This window comes from Columba livia, unplaced genomic scaffold, assembly GCF_036013475.1.
Source record: "Columba livia isolate bColLiv1 breed racing homer unplaced genomic scaffold, bColLiv1.pat.W.v2 Scaffold_155, whole genome shotgun sequence".
Taxonomy (NCBI): Eukaryota; Metazoa; Chordata; class Aves; order Columbiformes; family Columbidae; genus Columba; species Columba livia.
In genome coordinates, this window is record NW_027043051.1 from 231,333 (window position 1) to 247,209 (window position 15,877).

General features: G+C 44.7%; 1 protein-coding gene and 1 long non-coding RNA gene across 2 annotated transcripts; one reads left to right on the top strand and one right to left on the bottom strand.

Moving 5' to 3' along the window:
- Nucleotides 1–345: 345 nt before the first annotated feature.
- Nucleotides 346–3,248, top strand: LOC135577859 (SUN domain-containing protein 3-like). The gene is made up of 6 exons (XM_065047973.1): nt 346–364; nt 475–680; nt 1,254–1,338; nt 1,670–1,785; nt 1,955–2,122; nt 2,634–3,248. The coding sequence occupies exons 1-6, from the start codon at nt 346–348 to the stop codon at nt 2,826–2,828; spliced, it is 789 nt and encodes a 262-aa protein (XP_064904045.1). The 3' UTR covers nt 2,829–3,248.
- A 10,240-nt stretch (nt 3,249–13,488) lies between these two features.
- Nucleotides 13,489–15,354, bottom strand: LOC135577869 (uncharacterized). Its single transcript, XR_010469386.1, has 3 exons — nt 15,106–15,354; nt 14,042–14,119; nt 13,489–13,631 (listed from the first exon to the last, which is right to left on the bottom strand). It is a non-coding gene; the product is annotated as an uncharacterized LOC135577869 (long non-coding RNA).
- Nucleotides 15,355–15,877: the final 523 nt, after the last annotated feature.

The window sequence follows — 15,877 nt, forward strand, 5'->3', positions numbered from 1 at the left end:
CTGCTGCTTGGTCTCTTCTGTTTTGGTGAGTCCCTGCAGATCTCCGACCTGAGGGCGGTCCTTTAGGAGGTACTCGGGGCACCATCCTGCCCTGTTCCACTGTGAGCAGAGGAGCTCAGCCAAGAGCAGAAAGTCCCCACAGAGCTGTGCCAGTCCCTGCTCCAGCGGGACGGGTGTGGGTGAGGAAGGGCTGAGTTGCCTTCCCCAGGAGGGCTGAGCCAGTTCTCTTCAGCCCAGGGAGAGGCCGTGGCTGAGCTCTCCTGCCCCAGGGGCTGAGAATCTTCCGCAGGACAAGGAGCACAGTCCAGGGCAGGGAACGTCCATCTATTGCAGAGCCCATACGCCATGACGGCCACTGTCAAAGGCAACAAGAGACAACTATGGCACTTGGGAGAGACACAGAAAGGGGAGAAGGTAGCCTGAGGCATAGCCCCGCCTTAGACCAAGTTCTAAGCTCTGGTGTGTGTCTGACAGGAGTTTACCATGTGGGACGACTTGGCGTCTTAACCTGGAACACTGCAAAAGAGTTAGGAGACCTGAGCGAAACCCCGTCCTTGCCCGTCCAGCTCCGTAAGCTTCAGGAACAACTTTATCATCTGCGCTGGAGTGCAAAGGATGTTGCTGAGCTGGCTCTACAAGAAGGATTGAAGCAGGCAAAGGTCCCAGGCTTTGCCGGATGGGTAAGGGCACAAGGCAGAAGGATCTGCTCAGGGGTTTTATCCTCCCTCCAGCACGTATCCTACTCCATTCCCTGTCACAGCCAACAGGCTGGTGCTGCTGGAACAAGTGCTGTCATGGCCACGCTTCCTTTTCCTGTTGCTCCACACGTCCTTATGGGGGAGAGGGAGCGTGACGGGAATGACAGCTGTCTGAGTCGAACCTTCCTCTGCGTCCAGATCTCGGGTTCTCCTCAAGGGAGGACTGCAATTAAAGAATGGTCCCAGCAGTGCAGAGTTAAGCCGGGCCTATCTCATGCCCAGAAGGCTTGTCTGTCCGTGCTTCCTGGCCTGGGGCCTCTCCACAGGAACAGCCCCTTCCCGCAGCTCCAGCATTCAGAGCACTGGAGTGAGCAGCCCTCCCTTTCTGATCCCGTCAATCACAGCAGAGCAAACTTGGGAGGCTTCCAAGCAATTTGGTTGTTCCTTCCATTGAGATCGGCCTTGTCCCCGTTCAACTTGGCTGGCCTTGCAGGGGAGCTGCTTGCCCCATTCGTTTTCCTTCTAACAGGCACTCTCCTTTGTGTTCCTTCCCAGGCTGTTCAGGAGATCATCAATCAGGCTTTGGAGAAGCTGGAGGAAATCCACGTCCTGATGCCGGATTATGCCCTCAAATCGGCAGGTGCCGTGACATTTCACATACAAACCAGTTCCAATGCGCTTCCTGTCCAGATTGACAAGATGGGCCCTAAAAGTGCCCCCACTGACAGAGCCTGTAACGGGCCAGACCCCGTGGGAAGCACAGAAAGGCTGGTTCACATTCTTGCCTATTTCCACGGCCAAATACGACAGTTTGATGACTCCTTGCTATGTGTTCCAGAGGGGTCATGCCATCAAGACAAAGGGGAACCCACTGTAGGGCATGGATGACAACTGAGAAGCCTTTTTCAAGTCAACAGTGTAATATTCCTCCTGACACTGCCTGGTGATCATGCTCATGTTTTAATTTCCAGGGGCTGCCGTCATTCTTTCCAGGACTTCTCCATCCCTCCGGACTGACAAAGCAAAGGTGTTCCTGTATTCCCTGTCGATAATGGATTACATGAGGACCCCTGAGCTGATTCTGGAGGTAGGAACACCAAGAAGCAGTAAAACAAAGGTCAGGAGAATGAACCACACATGCTGCTCAGAGTTGCCTTCCCCTGTCCTTGCTCCTTGAAGCTTCTTCTCCTGCCTCCTTCTCACATGGACCTGCTCTCCTCCTGTGTCTCCCTGCTGAGTATTTCTTGTCCTTTCAGCCAGAAAATCATCCTGGAAACTGCTGGCCCTTTCCAGGAAGTCAAGGACACGTCTTCATCAAGCTGTCCATGCCGGTCATTCCCAGAGCCGTCACCATGGACCATGTCTCAGAGACAGCGTTCCATGGAGAAAGTATCTCTGGAGCTCCCAAGGACTTTGCTGTCTACGTAAGTGACTTCTCTAGTGTGGAGGGCTGGGGTTGCACGGCATTTCTAAGCAGGGGATGAAGATGGGTCAAAGATTTTGGTGGCCTGAAGCTTTCTTCTGTCTCTCAGAAGAAACAGGCTCCTTGGTGTTGCTTCCTTCCCATTGTATTCCTCTTTTATTCAATGTACCACTCAAAAAAAGGCTTCTGGGGCAAGAAGCTACTCCAGGAGCCACAGGGAAAAGGAGCTGGACAGTGCATGGTCTTAAACCTTTTTGGCTTCCAACCCAAGTGGGATTTGTGATCCTCAGGTTACCTCCCTCTCACTGGGAGCATCTGCTCCTTTTCTGACTGCCAGCTTGGACTCATTGAGTAGGCAAGTGTGATGTGCTGCCCAGCTGCAGCTTCAGGTCTTTTCGTTGTGCTCATCATCCTTGGACTCCGTAGCTGAAATAACCCCGTACTTCACTGACTGAAGTTCAGTCTCCCATGGTGCACCAGACGCTCTGTTTTCTCCACCCATCTTTCTGTAGGGCTTCAAGGAAGAACACGAGGAGCAGGGAACGTTCCTGGGACAGTTCACTTTCCTGGCGGCGCTGAATCCCAGTCAGACCTTCCAGCTGAAGGTATGGGGACAGAGAGGGAGGAGAACTGCAGGAGAGGAGGAGAAATGCGGCTGGATGGGGAGAGGCTTCCCCGCCAAAGGGTACAGGCAGCCCTGTCCTTGAGCGAGTGCCACGCTGCCTTTCTTCTGCTTCAACTTCCTGGTGGCAGATGCCTGGACTGCTGGTCTTCTCATTCATTTTGTGTTTAAACTTCAGTGCTTAGAAGTGCCACAGTTGAAGCTGGAATCAGCTTGACTGTCTGGACCCCAAGTGCACACAAGCGGCCACATCCTGTAGGATGCACGACTGCTGTTCTGCCAGCTAAAGACCAGAAATACTGGGCTTCCTGAGGGTTCAGTTGGTGCTGGCAGTGAGTAGTGACAGGGAGGACGTTCTGTTTCCGTGGCTTTCTAGAGAAGGCAACGAGACGTTATACTGACACCAGCCCTGGGTCTTCTGACTGTGGAAGCCTGTGCCCCAAAGCAGGCGAGAACTTTCCAGTGTATTTGCTGAGGCATCTGGTCGCTGCTTCTTCCTTGGCTGTTCTCGTGGCCCAATGGGGTAGAGCAGGATAAGAACGTCTTGACCACGACAGGTCAAAGCCCCTGCGGGGCAGCAGGAAGGAAGCTGCTGATCGAGGCTGTTGTTGCGGCACTTCTGTCAGTGCTCACGTGCCAGAGAGGAAAAGGCGACTCATTTCTTCTTGTCATTGCAGAACGAGCTCCCTGGGGTCGTGAATTACATCAGGCTGCAAGTGCTGAGCAACTGGGGCCAGCCGGACTACACCTGCCTGTATCGGTTCAGGGTGCACGGTGATCCGCCCAAAGGTGGGGGAGACATGGCAGTTTCATCTATCAATAAATTCCATTAGTTTTCACCCAGTCGAGTTCCATTCTGCTTTGCCTGTGACACTGACTGGTCCTCCCTGAGCTCACTGGAGCTCCCCGTCCTTCTCTAAACCCACCAGCTTATGGGAGACTTCAGGAGTCCACAGCAAGGTTTTCCTAATTAAAAGAAACTGGAAAACTCCGCAACAAATCTGCAGAAAGCCTGACATCCACACACTTGTTGCCTACACAGGAACATCAGCAAGGCCCTGCCTGGACACCAGAGATTTAATTAATGGACAGGTTTCCTGTGGAGGAAGCAACTAAGGATCGACTGAGTGGAACCATCTGTTGTTATCTGTTTTCGCAAGAGGCAGATGCTGCTTCAGCTTCCATCTTTCAGTCTGTTGCCGATGAGAAAATGGAAGTGTGTTTTTTTATAAGAAGGAAACCTTAGTAGGAAAGTTGGTTCATGGACTTTTTTGCCTCTCTGGGCATCTATGGACTTAATAGCCCAGGAACCGTTACAGAGTGTTTAGCAAAGCAACCCCAGGACACTTAAGAGATCCCATACCCACACCAGTCTGTCTTTCCTTTTCACCCGAGCTCCCCAAGCCCCAAGGCAGGAGCAGGCAGGGCAGTCGTGCGCTCGGGCCGCACCAGGGAGGAGAGAGCAGGACCAGCGCTTGGCACCCAGAGCTGGGAACAGCAATTTGTGCTCTGAGCTGGGGCTTAGTCCATGTGCAAGCCCAGCACAGGTCCAGATACCAAACTGAGGGTGTCGGTTCACTCCCGGTGCCACACACACAGCACCTTCTTCCATCGCCTCCTCTTGAGCTGTTTTGCAGCCCCTTCCAGCTCAGCCCAGCTCAGACACCTGCACTCTGGCTCAGGGCTGCCTGGGGCTGGTGACCGTCGGGGCAGCAGCAGGAACCACTGTGACCCTGGTTGTGGGGCTCTCCCTGGGCTGAGCCTCGGGCCCAGGGCTGCTGAACTGGGCCCTGGTGGGGGCCAGGGGTGCGGAGGTCGACAGGTCCCCCCGGTGTGTCCGTGCTGGGAGACACCTGCTCCTGCAGCACCCCTGGTACTGATCCCGAGCCTGGTCCATCCTCACCCAGAAGCACACTTTGGTTTGTTTTTTTTCTAAAACTGAAGATAATTCACAGAATCACAGAATCAACTGGGTTGGAAAAGACCTCAGAGATCACAGAGATCATCCAGTCCAAGCCTTGGTCCAACTCCAGTCCATTGATTAGATCATGGCACTAAGTGCCATGTCCAGTCTCAGTTTAAAAACCTCCATGGCCGGTGAGTCCAGCACCTCCCTGGGCAGCCATTCCAATGCCTGACCACTCTCTCTGCAAAGAATTGCTTTCTAATCACCAGCCTAAATTTCCCCTGGCAGAGTTGAAGCCCATGGCCCCTTGTCCTATTGCTGACTGCCTGGAGAAGAGACCAATCCCCACCTGACTAGAACTGCCCTTCAGGTAGTTATAGAGAGTGCTGAGCTCAGCTCTAAGCCTCCTCTTCTCCAGACTAAACAAGCCCAGCTCCCTCAGCCTCTCCCCATAGGCCTTGTGTTCAAGTCCCTTCCCCAGTCATGTTGCTCTTCTCTGGACCCGCTCCAGCACTTCAATCTCTTTCCTGAGCTGAGGGGCCCAGAACTGAACACAACACTCCAGGTGTGGCCTCACCAATGCAGAGCACAGGGGAAGGATCACTGCCCTTGTCCTGCTGACCACGCCAGTTTGGATACAGGACAGGACACCATTGGCCTTCTTGGCCACCTGGGCACACTGTTGGCTCATGTTGAGCTTCCTGTCCATTAGTCCCCCCAGGTCCCTTTCTGCCTGACTGCTCTCCAGCCACTCTGCACCCAGCCTGGAGCGCTGCAGGGGGTTGTTGTGACCAAAGTGCAGCACCCGGCACTTGGCCTTGTTGAACTTCATCCCATTGGAATCAGCCCATTTTTCCAGTCTATCCAGATCCCTCTGCAGAGCCCTCCTGCCTTCCAGCAGGTCGACACTCCCTCCCAACTTGGTGTCATCAGCAAATTTGCTGATGATGGTCTCAATCCCCTCATCTAAATCATCAATAAAGATGTTAAACAGGACAGGACCCAACACTGGGGACCCCTGGGGACACCACTAGTGACTGGCCGCCAGCTGGATGCAGCCCCATTCACCAGCACTCTCTGGGCCCGGCCCTCCAGCCAGTTCTTAACCCAGCGTAGAGTACACTTGTCCAAGCCACGGGCTACCAGCTTTTGCAGGAGTATATTATGGGAGACAGTGTCAAAGGCCTTGCTGAAGTCCAGATAGACCACATCCACGGCTTTCCCCTCATCCACCAGGTGAGTCACCTGATCATCAAAGGAGATCAGGTTGGTCAGACAGGACCTGCCCCTCCTAAACCCATGCTGGCTGGGTCTGATCCCTTGTCCATCCTGAAGGTGCTGTGTGATTGCATTCAGGATGATCTGCTCCATAACCCTGCCAGGCACCGAGGTCAGGCTGACAGGCCTGGAGTTGCCAGGCCTGGAGTTGCAGCCCTTTTGTGGACTGGGGTAAAAATGAAATATTTTATGCTTTAAAGTGTGTGTACAGCATATTTCAGTTAATTCTGAAAGTTTGGTTGCACAGTTCATTTAGTTCATCACATAGTTCTGCTGCCCTGCTCAAGTGGCAAAATCTCCAGATCAAACTCAGACTGAGCCCTCGAGCAGCCAGCAAACAGCTGAACCATCTAAGGATCCGGCTTTCACACGGAAACAATTACTTTCTAGAATGCATGAGTGTTGCTGTTGACATTAAAAGTCCTCTGAAAGTCCAAAGTAAAACTGATAGTATCTATTCCTTTTAGTAATTGTGCATTAAATATAGTCTGTTAAAATAATTTCAATTACCAAATTTTCAAAACAGATAAAATTTATTTAAGACCTTTATACGTGACCATGCAGAGCATACTTTTTTAATTTCCATTTCCATCAGTTCTGAAATGTTACAGTGTACTTCCTGCATCTTATTTTTTGAATTTGCCGCTTTTTCATCTTTAGATTTTCCAGTTATTTTTCTTGTAAACTAACACACTCATTACATCTCTTTCTCACGTCTACATATCGTTCTCCTTTGTTATTTGCTTCCAAGTCTTCTTGGATCCTCTGTAAAAATAGATATACATAACTTTTTGTACATAATTCATTAGAGCAAAACTATATACTGTTTCAGAAACATTTTAAAAATTAAACTTTCAGCAGGTCTGGAAGCAACAGGGAAAAGCAATCATCCTACTGTAATTCAGCTGTGCTTGAAAATGTCCTGCTCAAGTTTTTTCTCTCTAAAACCTTCCCAAGCAGGTACGGTACTTGTACAAAGAACCCAAATACAGCAGCAAACCTGGTGGAGGGATTTCACAAGGTGGTTTTAGGTTGGTTGTATCTATATGGTGCCTCAACAGAATTTGTATCTCAGACTGGAATCAGAAGGCCTAACACAGAATATGGAACTGCCCTGGGTAAACTCATCCTGACAGCTGGGTCACCTGGGCTTTGAAACACAAAGTCACAAAGCTGCACTTTTCTGAGCCACCCGCTTTGGACTGATCTCCTAGAGCAAGCTCCTACTCTCCAAAAACTAATGGGACCGTCCACAAAAAGTGCTACTGACCATCTGCTATAGAACAGAGTACCAGTGAAACGAGGAACTCAAGAAAGGGCCGTGCTCCACAGCGTTCAGACTTCACCTCTTTGCCCTTTCAGGGGAGAACTTTCAGTGAAAGCCAGAAGGCCAAGCTTGCAAGAACTATAAGGACACTCTGCTAGTCCACATTTCAAACTGCGCAACTGCAGAGCAAAGTCCCCGTAACATCTGTGGGGAACACGGAGGTGGGAGATAAGAAGGAAGCGTCGCAATGAAGCACGGAGTGCAGACCAAGGCTCTGGCCATTCCTACAAGGGACATGAGATAGAGACTCTAAGGCTTTGCTTTCATCTCAGTAATACTGTAAAACATCAGACATCACGGGTTAGTTATACAGTCAAAATTACATGTCTGCAAACAAACAAAGTATTCTCTGTTCTTTCAAATGACTCAGAATTGCTTAGAATCTTGTGGATTTTGGCAGCAAAAGCTTTCAGACCAATTTTACATTTTCTAGGTGGGGAGAGATGTTGCTTTTGCAAAAAAGAATTAATCGTACAAATATCTATCAAACAGTTCCCCGAATGGTTGTTTTAAACTTACAGTACGCATTTGCACGTGGATTTCTTTTCCTCCAACGTGGTGCATTGTAAAATCCTGAAGTATATTTGTCTGTGGAATAAACATAAACATTGTTTCTTAATTTCAGCTCCAATTTCAGGAAGGACTCTCTAAGTCTGATATGTGAATTAAATACTCTATCAGTTGAAGTATCAATGAGAGCATCAAGTGAATCACACATCATCTCTGAAATACAAGCCAGTGTTAAATACAGACTTTCTCCAGTAATTTATAGATCATGTGTAATCTTGCAGCGTTTCCTCAAGCTCACGGGATCTTCCAAAGGAGGCGATTCTGCCACGGACACCTGCGCCTCGAACAAAGTCAATATTCTTGTGTTGAAAATCTTCCCAAAGGCATCAATTGCTTTTCAATTAAACAAATCCATAATCCAATCTCCTCTTTTATCCCTGCTTGTGCAAACACTCGATATAAGGCAATGGGATGTTTTTGTGCTGGGCAGCTGACTGTGCATCAGAGTAAGCTGCCCAATGACTGTTTCCTGTGAAATGTGGCTAAAAATAAGAACTCTCTTGTTTTCTACTAATTCCATCTTAATTACATTAATTCAAACCATTAATTGCAAAATAATCCTACAATTTTCAGTTTAAACACAACAGGTAAGCATTACCATAGCTTTCCGTTTGGGTCGAAAATCTTCTATTTGTGTCAAGCTGATTCTTTGGTTTGGAGCATTTCCCACCATATGGCTCAGGTGCTGCTGAAAAGAAAATTGGCAACAGTGGGAATGGTGGTTGTTATGACAAAAATTAATAATGTTTTCTCTGTAATCTCTGTACCAATTTGTCTGCATTTAGCCAAAACAAACATTAAAAGAAAACAAACAAACCCAAACCAAATACACACAAGTATTAATGCCAAGATGTGGCAGTGATGTTGAGATTCATTTGATTTAACTGTATTCATGGTAACATAGCAGAGAAACTCTCTTAAGGAGGTTCTTTTTATTGAAAATTCGAGATAGGGAGGCATCTCAACATGGAGATTCAACTCAGCTTAAGCGAGATGACTGAAACTGGTAAGATGAAATAACTTTCTTCACTTATGATTATTGAAATTATTTACCACTAAATTTCTACATAAAGTGACAGATTAGATAGTTAAAAATAAAGTGAAAGATGTAAAATTATGGTCACATCTGAAACAGATTTCCAAAAAGAAAGATACAGGACTTTGAATCCCACCCGTAGGCTCTTGTCAGATTTATGACACAGTACATCCTATCAAGAGGACAGTAGAAAGACGGAAAAAAGATGAATGAAAATATCGCCATGAATGAATGGAAAGAGAATGAATTCAGTCCCCTGTCCAACATTAAAAATACAATAATAGCAAAATTAACAAAAATTGACACTAAATAGGTATCAGAAGTTTGGATAAGACCAACCTCCATGATTTTCCAAGATAAAAAATAATACTAAATATTGAAAATAATAAATCAATCACAATCAAACCCACCTGTAGATCCACTGAACTTTGGTTCTTGGGCGGCATTCACAGTGCGATAGAAAACATATGTTGATCTTCGAGGTTCCAAAGAATCAGAATCAGTCTTTCTGCTGGTAGCTCTCACATAAGGAACAGAAGAAGCAGTTTCATCATCCTTATTTTTACGCCTTTGTTGGTAACTTGGTTTTCCATTGGGATCTGAAGAGTGAATTCCTAAAAGTGAAAAAGCAAACAGAAGTACAGAAATGTTGTGCTGTTACTCAGAATTTGACATATTACAAGGTCCTAGAGGCTGAAAACAAGATTGACCAAAAAAACCAACTTTTTTTGTGGACAACCCAATTCAAATCTATTCAGTTATTTTATTTACAATAAGGTGTTCAGCAATGAGAAGCTGATGCCAAAGTATATTACCTCCATTGCCAAAGGATCGCCAGTTGCTTCTGGGAACACGCTCTGCGGGAACTCTCCTTCCTGAACTCTCTCCTCCTTTCTTTGCCTTGTTAAGTGCTGCAGAAGTATTACCATCCCCTGGAAAGGAACAGAAAGAATGTGTGCCCTGCTGGTGTGTAAGCACAGGGAATGGCACTGCCATTCTCTTCCTCCCGCCTCTGTGAGATAGTGATACGTATCATGTCCTTTAACCTCTCGTTTTATGTTCTTCTTTCTCTTTTGTTAGTTGTTTGGATCCTGTCTAGTGTAACTTGAGCACCTGACGTGTAACTGTGATGATCTCTAAGAAAACTGCATAATAGGTTAAAGACAGCTGCGGCTCCAAAGGAAAAACCAGCTACAAATTACCTGCTCTAGCTTCTTACTTTTCATTAATGATATTTATGAATCCTATCTGATCAAATTGATGGTGTTTTCAAGATGCATGTCATCATAGTACCTAAAACCTCAAAGCACTCAATGGAAGAATTGCTGTGGGAAAACATCTCTATCCTTTTCTCTGAATGTATCTCTGTTTTCAGACTGTCTGGAGTGCAGCTGTGAACACAACCCCCTTATCCACTACTGTCCTCTAAGTGCTGACTACCTGCCCTTTCTCTGTACCGCACAGGTGGTATGTGGACCTCTGAAACATCCATTCTTGAGCCCGAGAAGACCGATGTGCTCCGAAGGAGACCTTTGGGCTGAACTAGGAATGATGTTTTTGTCTGTAGCATTTAGACACGTGCTGGATATGGGCAGCATTTGTGAACATCACAAAGTATTACAAACAACAAGGCTAAAACTGTAATGGCACTGGTTGATAGATAAGCCCACCTCCAACTGCAAACAGAACTCCAAGAGGCAAGTGTCAGTATCAAGTACGCACAGGGCTCTTCACCCGGCCCCTACTCCTCTGCAGGAAGATGTGGCTTTGCCTCTTCTTCCTTTTTTCCTGCTCACACAAATGGCCACTTTTGCTTCCTCTCAGTTCAGGCCAGAATGCAGCAGAAATTCAGTACTTCTGCTTCAGTTTATGGGGTGGTATGAAGCCAAAACAAACCATCACAATCAAAACACCAGTGAAATCCCAGTTGTAGAAAAACACCATGCAAAGCAAGGTCATTCCTTCATCCGCTGCTGGGAGGAGAGATGTTGGACAGGAAGGATTTCCCAAAGGAAACTGAAATTCTACCGCAGAACTACACCTACCAATAGTTAGAGTAAAATGGGAAGAGAAAGGTGGACTACTCTGAGATTTACTAAATATTTTTAAAGAATACATCACATTCAAAATACTGTAAAAAGAGGGGATGGATATATTTGTGCAGAACATTGTGTTCATTCCTCTTTCTGGGGAAATAAATGAATTTCTTCTATGAAGATGACTAAATTATTGGTCATGAATACACTGTCTGACTAATTATAAAGCTTAAAAAAGCTTTACATTTCTGACTGTGGATACTGCATGCAATCTACTTATGAAAATTATGCTGGATCAAATTTAGTCTTGGCCATATTTGGGCATAAATGACTTCACATGAACCTGCAGGGACAAAAAAGAAAGTAGCACCATACAGACAGGCACATTTGAGGTGTTTTAAGAATCCTGGTTAAGCAGAAGCCCACCTGTAGATCCATTGAACTTTGGTTCTTGGGTGACGTCCACAGTGCGGTAGAAAACATACGCTGATCTGCGAGGTTCTGAAGAATCGCAATATGTTTTTCTTCCCGCTGCTCTCCCACGAGGAACATAAGAAGCAGTTTCATCATCTTTCCTTTGACTCCTTGGTTGGTAACTTGGTTTTCCTCTGGGCTCTGAAGTGTTAAATCCTAAAAATAAAAAAGCAAACTTTATAATGCTGTGCAGTTACTCAAATGTTGAGATATTGCAGGAGCCTGGAGGCTGGAAGACAAGATTAAAACAACATGTTCTTTATGGAGAGTCCTATCCAAATGTGGATTGTCCACTAAGAACAGAATTTAGCTGGGTAGTGCTAGATCATCTAACAGTTTAGTAAATGAAAATGAATAAGCCAACTGTTTTCTCAAAATACATTTTCCTGGTACTGTATTAGGTGAATTTCTTGGCTCCTCAGGAATCCATTTATTCTTCTTTATTTCTTTGGAGTGATGCTTATTTACCAGCTCACTGTGGTTTGTTGCTGAGGGATTAAAATAACACATATTCACTTTCTTAAAAAAACACACACCATTTTCTTCTCCAAATACTCTATGGTGATTTGAAAGCCTAATCTCCCACTTCATACACAGGTCTTCTTGGGCGGAACATGCTTTTACACGTTAATTATTAGGAGAGTGTCATTCCTCAAAAGGAAAGCAAAAGTGGCTGTATTTCCTCTGGCCCAGGAAATTGTGACAAAACTCCAAAGTTGACTCTAAAGACAAAGACCAACAGCACTTTGAACTCGTACAAGTACTTTGACTGGTTCTGGCTCAGGACACTTCCCATGATGAATCAGAACATGTTCATGAATACCGTATCTAGGGTTTACAGTTAAAGACTACAAACATTGGCTTTAATCCACATAGACATTTGTAAGAACTGAGAGTGAAAAGCTGGATGTAATTTGCGTGTGTGTCACAGGGGCAATAAACCCTTTTCCAAAGTCACAGTGGGAGCCCAATGGACACAGACTCCAAAGCACAGGGTGACAACTTCTGAGCCTGAGCTGCCTGTTGTTACAAGAGAACTCAGCAAGAAAACCACAACCCTGAATATGTTCCTCTCTGCCGGTGCTTATTTCTCACCCCTTGCACATGAGGGACACTTTGCCTCTGTCTCAGTTGTGTCAGTTCAGCTACGGGTTGTCCTGCAAACCAAACAACTAAAACAATGTGGCGTAATAAAATAACTTCAGCTTACAAAAGGATTACTTCAATCCTCAGGCGCTTCAGTGATACAATTCACAGCATGGGCCCACACATAATTTTAACAGCTGAACGGGCATTGCTGATAAGGTGACAAACAGCATTGCAGAAATACCCATGAATGGCAGGAGATTCAAACTTCATATAATAGATTCACCTCCGATGTCGATGTACCTGGTGACTAAGGGTATTATACTATAGACATATCTGTTTCTTACTCCACAGAACCATTTCTTTCCCAAAATTAAACAGGAAAACATAAATTGCAATGAGCATAGAGGAATTTTTCTTTGCAGTATAATCCTAAAACTAGTATAATCTCTTCTGGGAATACGCTCTGTTGGTATTCTCCTTTCCCAGCTCTCTCCTCTTTTTGTATTATTAAATGTTGTAGGAATTGTATTACCATCCCCTGGAAAGGCAACAGAAAGAATGTGTGAGCGGCTGGTGTGTCAGCACAGGGAATGGCACTGCCATTCTCTTCCTCCCGCCTCTGTGAGACAGTGATTAGTTTAGTGCAATTTCCTTTAGCCTCTCCTCTTAGATTCTTCTTTGTATTTTCTTAGATGTTTGGATCCTGTCTGCTGTAACTGATGTACAACTCTCATGGTCTCTAAGACAATTCTATAACACACAGGTTAAAGAAAAGCTACGGCTCCAAAGTAAAGAACGAGCTCCAAATAACCTGCTCATTCTTTAACTCCTCACTTTTCATGAATGATATTTATGAATCCTATCTGATCCAATTTATGGAATGGTTGTGTATCTCCAGATAGTACACGTAGGTTTTACAGTCCATTTCTACTCTTTGCATCCACAATCAATACAGGTAGTCACCATGTCTGAGACACTATGTATGTGTATATATGTGGGGAAAAATAAATGTTAACTATTAATGGTAAATATTGTCTGAGAAGATGAATATTACTTGCCTTTCTCTAAGTCTCGCTCCATAGCTTCCAAGAGTAATATTTCCTTTTCCTGAGGTGAAGACACAGTTTCTGTTGATTGGTGTTTGTGGGGGTGCTGGATCCTGTAATACTCTCCTAAACATAGACAAAAAGGAAAAGGAAAGGAAAGGAAAGGAAAGGAAAGGAAAGGAAAGGAAAGGAAAGGAAAGGAAAGGAAAGGAAAGGAAAGGAAAGGAAAGGAAAGGAAAGGAAAGGAAAGGAAAGGAAAGGAAAGGAAAGGAAAGGAAAGGAAAGGAAAGGAAAGGAAAGGAAAGGAAAGGAAAGGAAAGGAAAGGAAAGGAAAGGAAAGGAAAGGAAAGGAAAGGAAAGGAAAGGAAAGAAAAGAAAAGAAAAGAAAAGAAAAGAAAAGAAAAGAAAAGAAAAGAAAAGAAAAGAAAAGAAAAGAAAAGAAAAGAAAAGAAAAGAAAAGAAAAGAAAAGAAAAGAAAAGACTTAGTATATTGTCTTCATTGCTGTTTAGGAAAGACTGACTGATTTCGTATTTACCAGTTTTATAGCATATTTCCTTTATGGTTCTTTCCTCTTCAATTTCTGCAGCAGTCTTAGGCACCCAATTAGAAACATCTGTAGGAAATGGTTTTAAAAGATTACTAGGTATCTATACAAAGACCTTCAACAATTCCTAATAATCATGTACCATCATGAATTTCATTTTGATCACGGTGGGTTTTTTCCTAAATGTAAGCTCCGCTTCTGGACGCAACAATGATTCCTTAATATTAGGTATAGCCAAGAACAATGGAACTGCAGTTACAACACATAGGAATAAGCTAATGTTTGTGGATTGGAAACTATTCAAAACCATCTTCAGAGCTCATGTTCAACATAATCCTTCACTGACAACCAAAAGGAAATCTTCTGATTAAACATGTCACCAGAGAGCGCTTGTCACAAAACCTCTGCCCACAGTTCCTCTCCTGGAACATCTGCTGGCAGAGATGGTGAAGTGAGGGCTCCTCATCTGTCTCAGTTAAGGCTACTGAGATCAGCAAAGCCCCGGCTTTTATTTGGTTTGAATTCATGGGGCTCACTCCTACTGAAACCGAGTCAGGAAGCACTAACAGGTCGTCGTCCTCTCACCCTCTGGGAATGTGCAATTCATTCTTCCCCAGGAATCCCTCATCTCTAAGTGAGACACAGTCAACCGTTCAGCTACTTTTAAAAAGCACAAAACCAAAACAAAAAAATATATATAAATGCATAAACATTCAATTAATCTAGTGAATTGTGTCCCCAAATTTAGAGAAAGTTTGAAGAGTATTTGATGGACATCTAAATTGTGGGTCACATTTTAAACTTGATTTAATACAACAGAGGTATGTGGATGATAATGCTATTGAAATATACAGGTAGGCATTTCACAGGAGTTAGAATGATGCCTCACATCTGGTGACCAACACTTCCAACATTTTGGGACTACCTGGAAACTATTTTCAAAACTTGTCAACAACTCTTTTCTAAATAGGTCATGGTTATTACAACAAATCAGTTGTGAAGTGTAGAAAAGGCCCTGTTCTACTTCTTTGTAAAAGAAACAATAATCTGTTTACAGTTCTCTTTGTCATCATCCTCTTCATCGTCCTGTTCATCTTCAGCATTGTTGAGCCTTATAATCAGTGGAGCATGAACTGGTAGGGAAATATTCTCTTGGTTTCTGAGTGATTCTTGAAGATGTGCTGGATGCAGAGTCCTTTCTTGGCCACCCTGTTGCAATGGCACATCTGCAGAAAAGAACATTATTTTATTAGAAGGGAACTAGAATATCAGATCCAGGTTCAGACATGCAGGTACAGTTTTGAAATCTTTATCATATTGAGGGGATCATTAAATAGGCAGATTATGACGTTTGGGAAAACTATTCTGCCAAGCTTGGCAAAAGAGCATCTTGCAACAACAGAAAGTATGAAAAAGCATGGGTACCTACTCCTCTGAAAGAGCAGATAAAGCACTACAGTGTAGCATACTAAACCTGTTTTAGTGACACTCCTGCAGATCAGATTTGTTGTATCTCATGCAAGAAAATGTAAGATACAGCAGTTTAACTTGATAGTTAACGGTGTCACTGCCCAGAATAGCATATTATTAGCTCCGGACAGTGTAAGCCAACTCCACCTTAAATTGGTTTAACAGGATTTCTAAGTATTAAAAAGGAGAAATGCAGTTAAAATGTTTGCAATGCTATTCTGGGACACATGGACTTTGAATGTATGCATTTTTCAGTAAAAAGGTTTGGATCTATTTTCTAGTTCTGATTGTTGGACATGGCTCTTCTACAGGTTACCCATGTCCACTGGGCCTCTAGGGCATCTTCTCTGACTCACA

Coding starts and splice junctions, on each gene's coding strand:
- LOC135577859 (XM_065047973.1), top strand. Junction 681..1,253: donor TCCCAGGCTTTGCCGGATGG/GTAAGGGCACAA, acceptor GTTCCTTCCCAG/GCTGTTCAGGAGATCATCAA. Junction 2,123..2,633: donor CCAAGGACTTTGCTGTCTAC/GTAAGTGACTTC, acceptor ATCTTTCTGTAG/GGCTTCAAGGAAGAACACGA.